This window comes from Dreissena polymorpha, chromosome 6 (genome assembly GCF_020536995.1).
Source record: "Dreissena polymorpha isolate Duluth1 chromosome 6, UMN_Dpol_1.0, whole genome shotgun sequence".
In the NCBI taxonomy this organism is placed as follows: domain Eukaryota; kingdom Metazoa; phylum Mollusca; class Bivalvia; order Myida; family Dreissenidae; genus Dreissena; species Dreissena polymorpha.
This window is the reverse complement of record NC_068360.1, coordinates 106,639,524-106,653,579: the sequence shown is the minus strand read 5'-3', so window position 1 is coordinate 106,653,579 and position 14,056 is coordinate 106,639,524. Positions and strand designations below refer to the sequence as shown.

The window sequence follows — 14,056 nt, the reverse complement described above, 5'->3', positions numbered from 1 at the left end:
CTCAAATTATACTTTCTTTAAACGAAAACTACCATTTAAACGGAAAGTGTCGTTTCTAATCGTAACGTTTCTAATCAGCCTGTGCGAACTGCACAGGCTAATCTGGGACGATTCTTCACACATTCATTGAGACCCGTTTTCTCATAGCGCGGTCATTATCATTTTGGAAAGTGGCATTGTAGAAGAATCGTTACTCGGCATCTCAATTTTGTTATTTTCCTTGATTTTCTCCATTCTTTTCTCTTCAGTGGTATAGATGTTTCACTATAAAAATGAAACTTTATAGCTACATTGAATGTTTATAGACGAAGATCTGTATGAAAGAGGCATTTCTTTGTAACACTTACTTTTTAATGCACATATTTCAATTCGTTTATATTTATTATTTTAAATAGCATACGTTAGTTAATTTTACTCATCACTCTTGATATGTGAACAGAAGTTTGCAACACGAAAAACAAATATTGCAATTCATTTTTAAATAAAATACTTCTTCGTGTGCAAGGTGTGCTTTGCAACACTTTTGTCGACAAGTTTTACGTAAGTTATCCATAATCCGGCGTCATTAGACAAATATGAGTCTGTTTGTGATTGTGTAAACACGTATGTTTTAATTTGTGAAGTGTGCTTAGTTTAAATTGTGTTGTAAATAACAAGATGAAAACAGTTATGTTCTTATTCCAGAGTAAACATGTGTAAATATAAACAAATACATTATATAAAATATAATGTTGCATGTTTGAAGAACATTTCTATCATGAAGTGATATGAGAAACTTAAAAATTCTACAATTGAAAAAAATCAATCAAATTTAAATGCATATGTTACGTGCTATATATATATTTGAAGTGTATGCTATAACGGCAAGAATGAAGCAATAAATGATTCTTTACTGATGGTTCTATGTGAAAACAGATATAAAAAAACTCGGTTCCAGAGAAAGAACATTTTAATGTAGATCATGTAACTCGAATATGAAAAACAGTTCCTGTGATTTAAACTGAAGCAGAATCCTGCATTTTGATGCAAGCAAGTTGCAATTTTCTCACTTTTGATGTCTGCAAAAAATTAGCCTTGCATCATTTTGACACATTTGTTTTCCACAATCCAACTTGAAAAAATGACCAGAAATGATCATTATTTATGAAAATAAGAACGCTTTTGTGAAAATGTTTTATTCATTATTATGATAAATTAGCTATTACAAAACCTTCAATATGCATTTAGAAATATTTCAAGTTACTTAAGTATTTTGACCATTTTCATTTTTGTTTTGACCCCTCATTATTTTGAGACCTTGGGCCATTTGACTCCTGGTTTTCAAAATCTACTGAAATTCCTGAGTTCGTAATCTAAGCATTTTAAAATATGGTAACCCGAGACAAATAGTGATGTAAGATGTAAGTAGGATCATTGACGAATGCTTTGGTCAATGTAACACTTATGTAAATGTGTTCCTTATCACTTACAAGGTATACCAAGAATGTAAATCGCAGAAGAGTTACGTGTTAATTTATTCTTACCAACAAATGAATAAAGTATCATATGAAACATTAAACCTTGCTAATATTAGGCGGCCTCGTGGCGTACGCGGATTATTTATAATCCGTCTAGTGTCCTATTACGATACATACATATCACATGGACTTTGAAAATAATGCGCATGTATACAACTAAAATAGCTCGTTATGTTGCATGTATATGAAACGAGAAAAGAATATACATAATAAGAAAAACCAGTTGCGTCATCCGTTTTGAAAATCGACCACCGTTCACCAACCGATGATATGACTTGAGACGATTCTCACTATTACGCGTCTGGAAATGTATTATTCATAGAACCTTAATTCGTAAAACGTTGATATTCACGATGTCTATGTACCGGTAGATGGTTTTACACTTGGAATGCCTTGCAACTTGTAAATATCACATGCAATTTTTTGAGTTCACATAATCTATATGAAAAAACAACACAAACGTTATTTCTTGTATCAAGTACTTGTTTTACTAAATTGAAGATGCTGTTGGTGAAAACGAACCAAGACATTGTAAATGTCTATTTATTTGAAATGTGATAAATTATTAGTGCATCAGAATAAAGCAAAAACAATTTGAAACAAGCGCGAAACGCTAGTCCTGATGACCATATCCTAATTGTGAGAACTCTGGACCAATACTTTGATTATGCATTGTCAAATCGATGCATGTTTTCCTATAAAGGTAAATACTTCTAGATTTTATTCAAAGATAATCGTATTATTTAATAATAAAACGAACGCATCCAATAATGAAACAATAATTAAATCAGCTTTCGTCAAAACATAGTTTGGGACTATATAGCTGCCGCCACCGACCATATGGACGTTAAATATTATATTATAAATTGCGCACGAAACATTGTGTATGTAGCCAATTTTATTTAGTGCAGTTTAATTACGTTATATGCAGACGTGCAACGATGTCTGCATTCGTAGCTTGTTTGATTTATGTGGTACATACTTTTGGAGCAAAATTTATTCTAAAAACATTTCATAAAAATGAACCTCAATTGCTTTTAAATACATTGGTGTTTTGTATAAAACAGATTTGCACGTACAATATATTAGACTAATCATAAAAACGTGGGTGAGTTCGCAGAAAATTCGCACGCAAAACAGTCTTTGTTCTGTAAGTTCGTCATCCAAAATGGTTATTATATGACCAATAAATATTGTGTTCATTGTGATTACCTTACTCGTAATTTTCATACAAAATGTTAAAAGTCTTTAAACAAACCAGTGTTAACCTATTTATGCCTTGCGTCTAGAAAAAGGGCCTTGGCAAACAGCGTAGCCCCAGATGAGACGCCGCATGATGCGGCGTCTCAACAAGGTCTGGGCTGTTTGCTTAAAGGACTTTCTGTAAGAAATGTTCTAAATATAGAAATAAATATACTAGACATCCCTAATTTTGGAAATAAATTGATTCAATTCAGAAGGATAGGAGAGTCCACTAGGCATAAATGGGTTAATACTGACTCAAATGCCACGTTTGCAAGACGAACGCGTAGTAAGCTCAAACCAATTAATTACCGTTATTGCATGCTAAACGCAATTAAGATTTGTTCTGCTGAAAGTGGGTCATTAGATTAAAGTGTTCCTCAAATCATAAAGAGAGCATATGAGATAAAAGAAGAAACCTGTGATCTTGAAAGACGATCTTACGACCACCATTACACGTTAGACACCTTTTAAAAATCTTTGTACACATAAAGTCTGGATGTGTTTTAACCAATGTCTGGCAACTTAACGCCAGAGATAAATGCAACTTGTAAAATGAATTTTACTGGATCATCGCCTCACAAAGACCTCTTTTAAAGACGTTAGCTGGCACGCTTTGCTCCAATCAAGGCCCAGACATTGGCATTGTTATTGGGGCTCATATCAGACCATACAATCACTTTGCAAGCGCTGAATAGCGTGCTGCTTCAGAGACCTATGATAAACAGGACCTGTTATCGATGTTCACACCTGGGTGAATGGTTGCTGACAGAATATTCTTAAAATATAAAATCATAAATATTAAGAAAAGTCGAGATATACCCACATATGATTGTGTAACCACCTGTGTAAACAGAAACGTTGCCATATTTCGGCGATATATTTTACATCAAAAGATGGCCAACGCCAAAATATATACATAGATAATTAATATGTTGACAATTTCCGCCAAGTTTGAATAGATGTATATCCTCCAGACCATGGCATGTAATTTTATGTTTTATATTTATTGTTTAAACGTTTGTGCGTATAGTGTTCAATGAAGGGAGTGCCCCAACATAAAACAAGGACTGTATTCAGAAAACGATAGTGTAAAGAAACTTCGGTATGAACAAAATAGAATACATTTCTGAAAATGCACCGTCTGTTTTATTTCTGTTTTTACTATCTCCTAATTTAATTAGCGATACTAAGTCGTATGTTTGACACTGCGGAAAATACTTCAGGCGGTGACACTAGGACACTTTAATATCATTTTACTCCATGCAAATCTGTTGCTTTTCACCATAAGGCCACAACAAATTGATCTCATGTTAAGACGGATTTTGTTTTCTTTAAAACAAATGAGCGAGCGAGCAAAATAAAGATAAAATACGTAATTCCATTGTCGATATTAACAATGGCAAAGCATACGTGGAAACAGTTTTTATTTTTGTTACATTTCTGCCAAACGTTTTATTTTTGCCATAATTTCAGTTTTTGTCTTTCTCTGTTGTTTCTTATTATTAACCCATTTATGCCTAGTGGACTCTACCATCTTACTAAATTGGATCAATTTATTTCCAAAATTAGGGATGTCTAGTATATTTATTTCTATATTTAGAATATTTCTTACAAAAATTCATTTAAGCAAACAGCGCAGACCCTGATGAGACGCCGCATCACGCTGTTTGCCTAGGCCTTTTTTCTAGACGCTAGGCATAAATGGGTTAAAATGAAAACAAGACGTTGTCTTAAAATGTAAAGACATTACAAACATGAATTTAATATATATAACTTAATTGAACAATATTCTCATGAAATGTCGTTTGCAGAGTAAAGTAGACTATGCGGCGAAATTAAAAAAAAAGTAATTCTTTTCACTTTTATTTATTAGCGGTAATCCGACGTACATCTGAATTAGTTGGGGCATTTTGGCAAATGTTGGGAACCATTACTTTCGTGCATTTTATTGTATTTTATTTGATCATGGTTTACATAAAATTGCCGCCAGATATATTATTGTACATAAAACATGTCGTCCTTTGATGAAGTTTTGTGGTACTGCAATATTAGCAATATTTGTGTGTGTGTGTGTGTAACTTTTGCGAAACTTAAAGGGACTGTCAACCGCGATTGACAAAAAAAGAAAAGTTTTAAAATACCGTATTTTTTTACAATTATTTGTTTATATTGATTAAAACATCACGACTGGTATATTACATAACTTGAAAAAAGTTAATATTTTCAGTATATTCAGTAATAAAAGTTCGCGATGTGAAATCGAAAGTACATCGCGAAAGTAGGTAACATAACGATATACACCCTATAAATAACGCAAGTAGATTGATCATTATATATATAAAATACATACAATTCACGACGCATGCACAATTGCATTCCTGGGTTTACCACCTGACGATGATGATCAATCTACTTGCGTTATTTATAGTTAACTGGTAGTTACCTGGTAGACATACCCAGTAAAATTTGAAATATGAAAACTTAACAACTTTTTTCAAGTAATGTAATATACCAGTCGTGATATTTTAATCAATATAAACTAATAATTGTAAAAAATACGGTAATTTAGAACTTTTCTTTTTTCGTCAATCGCGGTTGACAGTTCCTTTAACGACAGATAACCAGTTTTGCCATTTTATACGACACTAATTATAACTTATATCGGTAATAACCAGGGTGCAGTATCAAATGGGTTTTCAGGGATTTACACACGGGCTGGACAGAATGAAAATACACCGTTAAGAACTTTATTTTTGCAAATATCTCAAGTTATTGCAATACATTTGCATAAAAGACAGTTTTTCTTGCAGTTTGTGTCGATGTCTTAAGGTACAAGAATCAATCCTTGAATACGACTGAAATCGGTGATAACATTTCACGTTGCGTGAAGCATACTAAGTAATCGCGTAGTATTAATCGAATATTTGAACAAGAACACAGGCATATTAAATAAAGTAATGCCGATGTATTTCGCATTGCCAAAAGCAGCACATGTATTTTATGCAATAGTTGAAATTCTTAAGAAAAACTGTTTAAAAAAGTTATTTGAAAAAAAAAAAAACAACCACTGTTGTGTTTACATCCATTAACGTTTAATTGTGATCCCCACAAAGTCATGAGATCCTGAACCCTGTTTACGGTCATATAAAAACAATGTTAACGTTAAATTCAATCAAATAATTATGTTTCTCAACAGTTGATTGCTTGGTGTTTTGCCTCTACGCATTAGCCACGAATGTATGTGTGCATGTATGTATGTATGTATATATGTATGTATGTATGTATGTATGTATGTATGTATGTATGTATGTATGTATGTATGTATGTATGTATGTATGTATGTATGTATGTATGTATGTATGTATGTATGTATGTATGTATGTATGTATGTATGTATGTATGTATGTATGTATGTATGTATGTATGTATGTATGTATGTATGTATGTATGTACATTTATACAAATAAGTGTAGTCGTTATTTTGTAGTCGCAATCATTGTTTAATTCATTACAATAGTTGATCAATACAAATATCCAGTGACTAATTCATTAATACAATATTCTCGTATGGTAATAAATCATGACGTATCAATGACATCTATGGTCCGTCAAACTCATGATTAATGCGTTATTAAAAATGAATATGTAATTATTACACCGGCGGGAAAGATCAAAGCATTCGCGCGTGTCGGAAACAACATTTATTCACACTTCAAAGACGGAATACCGCGCATTGATTTGTAGCGACAAGTACTTTGTGTTCGCAACTAACTGTCATTTGAAAACGACCGAATCAGTAGTGTAACGATTAAGGTATTAAATTATTCATGGTTCTGGTATTGAATCCAGAAGTGGTCGAGTCAATATGTAAAATGCAAATAACTGATATTGACATAGATTTGACAAAGATGATTAATTATGTTTTATTTCGTATGAAACGCCATAGCTGTCTTACGTTGTTACATTTCTTTCTGTCTTCTTTAGAAGGTTTCTTATTATGTCAAACCGTCGTGATCTTTTGTCAATATGTGGTGTTGACTTGTCAAAAAAACATTATTATGTCAAACCGTCGGTGTTGACTTGTCAAAACACAGTTCTACTATGTCAAATCGTCGTGTTATCTTGTCCAAATCTGGTGCTGACTTGTTAAAATACAGTCTTATTATGTCAAACAGTCGTGTTATCATGTTCAAAGGTGGTCTTGACTTGTCAAAATACAGTCCTATTATGTCAAACCGTAGTATTATCTTGTCTAAATATTATGTTGACTTGTCAAAATACAATCCTTTTATGTCAAACCGTCGTGTTATCTTGTCCAAAGGTGGTGTTGACTTGTATACATAATAAGACTGTATTTTGACAAGTCAACATCACATGTGGACAAGATAACACGACGGTTGGACATAATAGGACTGTATTTTGACATGTCAGTACCAGATTTGGACAAGATAACACGATTTTTTTTTTATAATAGGACTGTGTTTTGACAAGTCAACATCACATTTGAACAAGATAACACGACGTATTGACATATTAAGACTGTATTTTGACAAGTAAGCACCAGATTTGGACAAGATAACAAGACGGTTTGACATAGTAGAACTGTGTTTTGACAAGTCAATATCACATTTTGACAAGATAATACGATGGTTTGACATAATAGGACTGTATTTTGACAAGTCAGCACCAGATGTGGACAATATAACACGACTGTTTTGACAAGTCAACATCACATTTGGACAAGATAACACGACGGTTCGAAGAACAGGACTGTATTTTGACAAGTCAGCACCAGATTTGGACAAGATAACTGTTTGACATAATAGGACTGTGTTTTGACAAGTCAACATCACATTTGGAAAAGATAACACGGCGGTTTTACATAATTAGACTGTATTTTGACAAGTCAGCACTAGATTTGGACAAGATAACAGCGCTTCCGTTTGCTTTTAAAAGTTGGAAGTCCTGACTTCCAAGCCTAAAATTTTGGACGTCCCAGACATAAATTTTGAAGTCCCACTTTTATTTCAGAATTTTAATAAACGTACATGTTCCAACTCTATCCATTACCCGATAATCCAGTATTATTACGATTTATATTTTCAATACCAAAATACGACCAATATTGACGTCTGCAACGTCCGCCATTTTGGCATATACAAATTGAATTGTGGGATGGGGGAATTCCCATTGAACATGCGTTAATCACGTGACGTGATTTGAGAGCATAGAGCACGTTCATATTTAGTGATTACAACAAATCAACGACTTAACTAAAAATGTTTCATGTACCTCCTTTCAGAAAAGTTTACGTAAGTGAAAGCGAATTTTGGAGTGTAAAAAAGCGTCTTTCTTTTAATTATACCGAGTACACTTAATTCCGAATCGCAATATAACTTGTCAGGTCATTCATGCATGTAGACCAATATGCTTAGTTTGGCAATTTCAAAACACGTTATTTAACTACTTGTTGCATTATGCGTTATGACAATCGGTATACAATTAACGTTATTCAATTTAAGTATATTCAAAGCATATAAATCAAACGTGTAATCCGAAATCATTTCCAAATTTTATTATTCACGGAAAGTTAAGAACATTCTAGCAACAAATAAACATTTCCCGTGTATTTCGTGCACACATGAAAATCATGCAAAAATTAGACTTCATGTACAACATGCCATCATGCCATCCTTCCTCGAGGAAAGCGTTGACTTAATTAAATTTGATTGCTAAATAAAAACTTCGTAGCGCAGAGGTCGCTAATATTATTGTATACAGCTTCACGTGGGGTCAGCATGTATTCTGCTGCCTAAGCGCTGATTGGCTGATACGCTTACCAAGAAGCATGTGATTGACAGCTGGAAAAATCAATATTGACCACTCGCTGAGAAATTCATTGAAAACTGTAGCTCTTAAGCTCTTTAGTGGTACCACCATCACCATCACCACCACCATCTACTTTCACTACCATTGACACGAACACTTCCACAACAAATATTTATATTGCCGCAACCACCTATGCTATTAATACTTATCTTAATGACTATACAAGTTTTCTTAAAAATTAATGATAAACGCAATCTAATTTCAGAAAGATCCAACCATCAACATGGAGGGCGAGGATGTTACTTGGGATACGGTGGTCATCCCTGGTGTAGAGGACACATTGAGTCTGGAGGTTATACAACATCAACCTGTGAGTATCAATGGCAGCATTCATGTCATATCATTGGCATCATCAACACTGTCATCATATTCAACGTCATCATGACCATCAGCATTATCCCTCTCCCCATCATCATCATCATCATCATCATAATAATCAAAAACATCATCATAATTATTCTAATAACATTTAATAAATACATCAAAGGATGTAGAAATCTTGATTTTTGGAATATGAATAATTTTACACACAAATATTCCTAGTCCCATCTTTGTGTTTGGCAAGTTATAATCATAGGTTAACCTCATATTTTTGAACTTGATGTTGCATATGCAAACTATGTAACAGCTAAAAGGATTGACCTGATCCTGATTTGCTTATCAGTACTTGACCTTAACTGGTTTAACTAATCAATACTTTATCTAACAAGGTTGTGCTGATCAATAATGAACTGATTAGGTTTTTCTGATTAAGAACTGACCTGACCAGGTTTTGTTTAAATCAAAACTTGACCTGACTAGATTTTGTTAAATCAAAACTTGACCTAATCAGGTTTAGTTTAAATAAAATAATTAACTGACTAGGTTTCGATGTTAAAGAATTGACCTGATCGGGTCTTGTAAATTAAGATTAAATCAGGTTTTGCAAATTAAAACTGGGCCTGACCAGGTTTTGCTGATGAAGTCATGACCTGTCCAAGTTTTGTCAAGCCTTTACCTGACCAGGTTGTAATTTTTTTATCAGTATTTGACAATCTAAAGCAGGTAGTCTAATGAATGAGGCATTTAATGCAAATTTAGTACTATTTTTTTTATATGGGACCCATGATTGCCCTACTAAAAAGAAGCATGGTATTGTCTCCCAGATCAATTATGGTAGTGCTAACAGAAGGTGGGTCTTTGTTGATTCTGTCTTTCCATGTTATGAATACATTGTCAAGCTTTCAAATCTTCATTCCAAATATTTATGCGCACAGGGCATTCATATAAGAAATATAATGGGTCAGGGAAATATGTAATCACTCATAATGGTAGCAGTAACTAACAGTAAACACATATTTTGCGTAATGTATCAACAAAGTAACAAATTTGGCTAAATCCTAAAACAATTTTTAACATGCAATGATGTTTTATCTGTTGCATATTTTGTCTCTGACAGAACATTAAAACAACGTTTATTGCTTTATCAAAGTGTGAGTTTATTGTTTTATCAAAGCGTGATAGATCTTGATTGCATTTGTTTGTTGTTCTTGATAAAAAGCAATCATTTCTAGGAAGCGTAATTTGTGTATGTGTTTTTTTTTTATAGATACAGTAATTGATGGTAAAAGACATAGCTTTTGTTTGCTATTTTTATTGATACTACATTTAATTGGTGTTTGTTTGCAATTAAATAAAAGGGGTATAATGTTTCAATTTTGGAATATAATGGAAAACGCAACATTTAGAGGCACTAAAACCCAGTAATGGACATTGGTTTCTAATGAAAAGCTATTAAAAGTAATTCACTGAAAAACTTTCAAATTGTGGACAACATTAAATTCTGATGAGGTTCTTTGTTTGATCTGATGTTACATGTGGAACACAGAGTTAAAAGGGCCAATTAAGTTCAGAGAGATGTAATTACATTTTGTAGGCATTACAGAAGACACAGGGTCTGTCACTGTTAATGTGTGAAACAATCAAGCAAAATGGATCTTGTTCTGAGATTATTTAGTGGAGCAACGACATTAAATACAGTCTTGATGCATTGGTCTGGGCTTGTTAAGTAAGTTCGTCCATTTTCTGGTTATTTATGTTCTAAAGAAAAATCTGAAGGATTGATACGCAAGCAAGTCTGTCATAAGACCCACAATTAGACATCCTGCCTTCTTCAGAGAGGAATAAATGTCGCAAGACACCATATGATAACCACTCAAACATATTATGCCACAGCACGAAAAATGCACTGCTTCGTAGAACCTTCAGCAGCACTTAAAAATGTCAAGCGTAAATGTCAGTGCAATATTACTGTACAATGATTTATATTCGTCATCCTGGTATTTTCTGGTTTATAATAAAATGTCATTTTTTACGGACACATACATTTGTGGATTTCTGTTTTTGGAATGAAAAAGAGTAATTTATGTATGTCATTTTCAGATGAGTTTGTTTTACATTTGGGAATATGTCAACCCATGAAATCTTCAAAAAAAATGTCCCACAAATAATAATGATTTTACAGTAATATTTTAACATTCAATTATAAGCATATAGCGTACAAATATCAATCTTAATTAAAGTATTGTCCCATGGCAACCCGTGCCGATTGCTAAATCTAATCGGGGCGACATTTTCTGCCAAGACTGCATTTTCACTTAAAATGAAAAATTCCATGAAAGGGTAAAATGTTTTCCCTGTTAAGCTGGAACTAAACTTTAGGCACGTGGCTTCAGCGCCGCAGTTTTCCCGAAGACCGGCTCATTTTTTTTAAATAAAACTGATAGAGTTCGCCAATTGATAGGTTGTACATTTAAAAGTGTTTGATGCAATTTTAAATATGTTAAATTTAGGGGCCAGTAGGACAATAGGATCTGTCAGAAAATATGAATGTTGCATTACAAACATACGTATATTTAAATTAAAATTTATAAACAAATACAATGACATATGGTATTAAAATTTAATTGGCTAGAAAGAACTTACGATATAAAACAACTAATTAATAATTGCTCGTCACAAACCGAACCAAAAGGGACGTTTCAATGCATTAGTAAGCATAGACAATTGACTCAATGCCAACCAGTGTGCATACAACGTTTTTAAGTTTCAATTTCGTATTTTGTTTTATTTATCTTTGTCGTAACAATGCAGTGAACAATGCACGATACATTATGGTCCATGCACCTTAATAAATGGAGTTTAACCTTTTATGATATTGGATTTCTATGCAAAAGGCGGGAACATGTATATATACTAAAGCGGCAAACACTTGTTCATGTTTATTAACAGAAAGTTTTAACAAAGCCAGAAAGTGATTTCTTGTGATTAAGACGTTGACTGTAAAATGATCCTCTGACATTAACTGTAAAATGATCATGCATTACTTAATTACTATCCAGTTCATAAAAGAAATATCACTTAACAGGTATTATGGTATTAAGTTGGCTAATTCGTGGATGAGTGGTCATATTAAAAGAGACAATTGGTAATACAAAGCTTTGTGGCGCGATAGTTAACACAATATTAATCATAAAACATTAAAACTATTGAGTATTTTTTTGTTTGGATTAAGGGATATTATATTTTAAGAAATTGTATTCCAAAAAGAACCGTATCTCTTAGCAAACACACTACGTGATGATTTCAGACCACTTTGAACTGGAAATCAGTTGATTGTAACCTTTGATAGAAATAATTTTAGCATCAACATCATCACAATATATCCACAGGTTTGGAATTTATAATATTAATTTGTTGATGTTGTTTCTAAGCAACACCTTGTCTATTTTTGTTTTAAGTTTATTTCATAACAGAATTTAAGAGTTAAATTGGCCAATTACCAGAACACTTTCATACCATTTCCAGTCTAACACAATAACATACTTTTTTGCACCTTTTCAATTTGGTTAAGTTGATTACTATTATGGGATCCTAAACTGTTGAAGAATATTCAAGTTTTGGTCTTACTATTACTTTATATGCATGTTCCTTAACTTTAGGGGCATTTATTTTGAGATTTCTGCTAAGGAATCCTAGTGATTGGTTTGATTTACCGGAACATGTACTAGTGATAGAATTTATATGTTGATCCCACTTCAAGTTGTCTTGCACCACTACCCAACATATGTCTTTCAAACGACTTCAAAGTCTGAAATAACATAATACAAAAATATGATTACTCAAACCTATCCTGTACCAGCACATAATCAATTCAAAACGTGGTTTTGATTCCAAAAAAAAGGCACTAATGTGCCATTTTATGCATATTTCGTCCCACTTTCTTGTCAGAAATGTCAGAAGGTGAATCCTATGAGATCACAAAGAAATGTAACTGTAAAACTGCAGGAACAATGCAGAAGAGAAACCTTTGTCACCACCTGCCAATAAAATATGACTCAACACACAAAACACAACACCGGAAACAACAACAATCAAAGCCTAGTCATTCAATAGAAATGGCCAAAGAATATTGGAGTCCAGCCTCAAGCAAATGACAAAGTATGATGTGAGAAAAAAAAAAAGCTAAATTTTTCTGTGAATCATTTTTAACAAATTTCAGGACATTTTTGGTTAAAAATTAGGTGTGTGGGCAGTCACAAGGTATTCCGATAATTTTCTGAAATGCAACAATATTTGTTTCCAGTCCACTTAAATAAAGGTTGTCTTCATAAGCATCTTCCTATGTGTTCACTTAATTAATTGTTTTACTCACATGAAAAGTGGGTTGTTAGATGTCTTTTCTAAACAAATAGATCACAGATGATAACAAAACTATCACATGCATAATTGATTTCCCTTTGCTGTTTGAAGATATTTATGGTTTCATTTAAAGCATTCATCAGTTAGTATTTTGCTTAATAATTAATCAACCTGACTAGGAATACAGGAACAGTTAAAGCATCTTTCTGTCCCAATTTTACAACTTTCAGGGGCAAAGCTTGTGTAAAATGTGAGACCCAGATGTTGGGGGCAAACTTATGTGTACAAAGACTGTAAAGTGTAACCCATTCCCACTTAGATACGTTTTTTGACGCATTTGTCTCTTAGAAAGTTATATTTAATTTAAGACCTTTTTTACTAGATTCAAGTTTTTAAGGCTGCATCTCCAAACCTTAGATACCAGGGGCGTCGGAAGCAAATTGACATCGGGGCGGTGGAGAGGGTGGGTATGGGATGAGGTATGCCCCTCCCATTGGTGGGGGTCTGGTGGGGCAGGGGCTTCTCCCAGAATTTGTTTCAAATTTTAGCTTCAAATGGTACATTCTGGTGCGTTTTTATGTCTGACACCTGACCTTATACACGTCTCTTGCAGGCATATTCTGAATGACAAAAGTTGTGACAGACAGACAGACGATGGAGAAGTGATCTCTATATGTCGCAGTTTGTACTTTGTAGCAGACAACACAACAATAGGGATCATGTGG

At 33.3% G+C, this 14,056-nt stretch overlaps 1 protein-coding gene across 14 annotated transcripts in view; it reads left to right on the top strand.

Moving 5' to 3' along the window:
• Positions 1 to 14,056, top strand: part of LOC127835070 (uncharacterized) — a 322,519-nt gene that overhangs the window by 8,540 nt on the left and 299,923 nt on the right. For all 14 annotated transcript variants that reach the window (XM_052361326.1, XM_052361315.1, XM_052361325.1 and 11 more), the window contains exon 2: positions 8,857 to 8,961. In XM_052361326.1, the coding sequence (XP_052217286.1) occupies positions 8,875 to 8,961 (87 nt within the window). In that variant the 5' untranslated portion in view covers positions 8,857 to 8,874. The remainder of the gene's footprint in view (positions 1 to 8,856; positions 8,962 to 14,056) is intronic.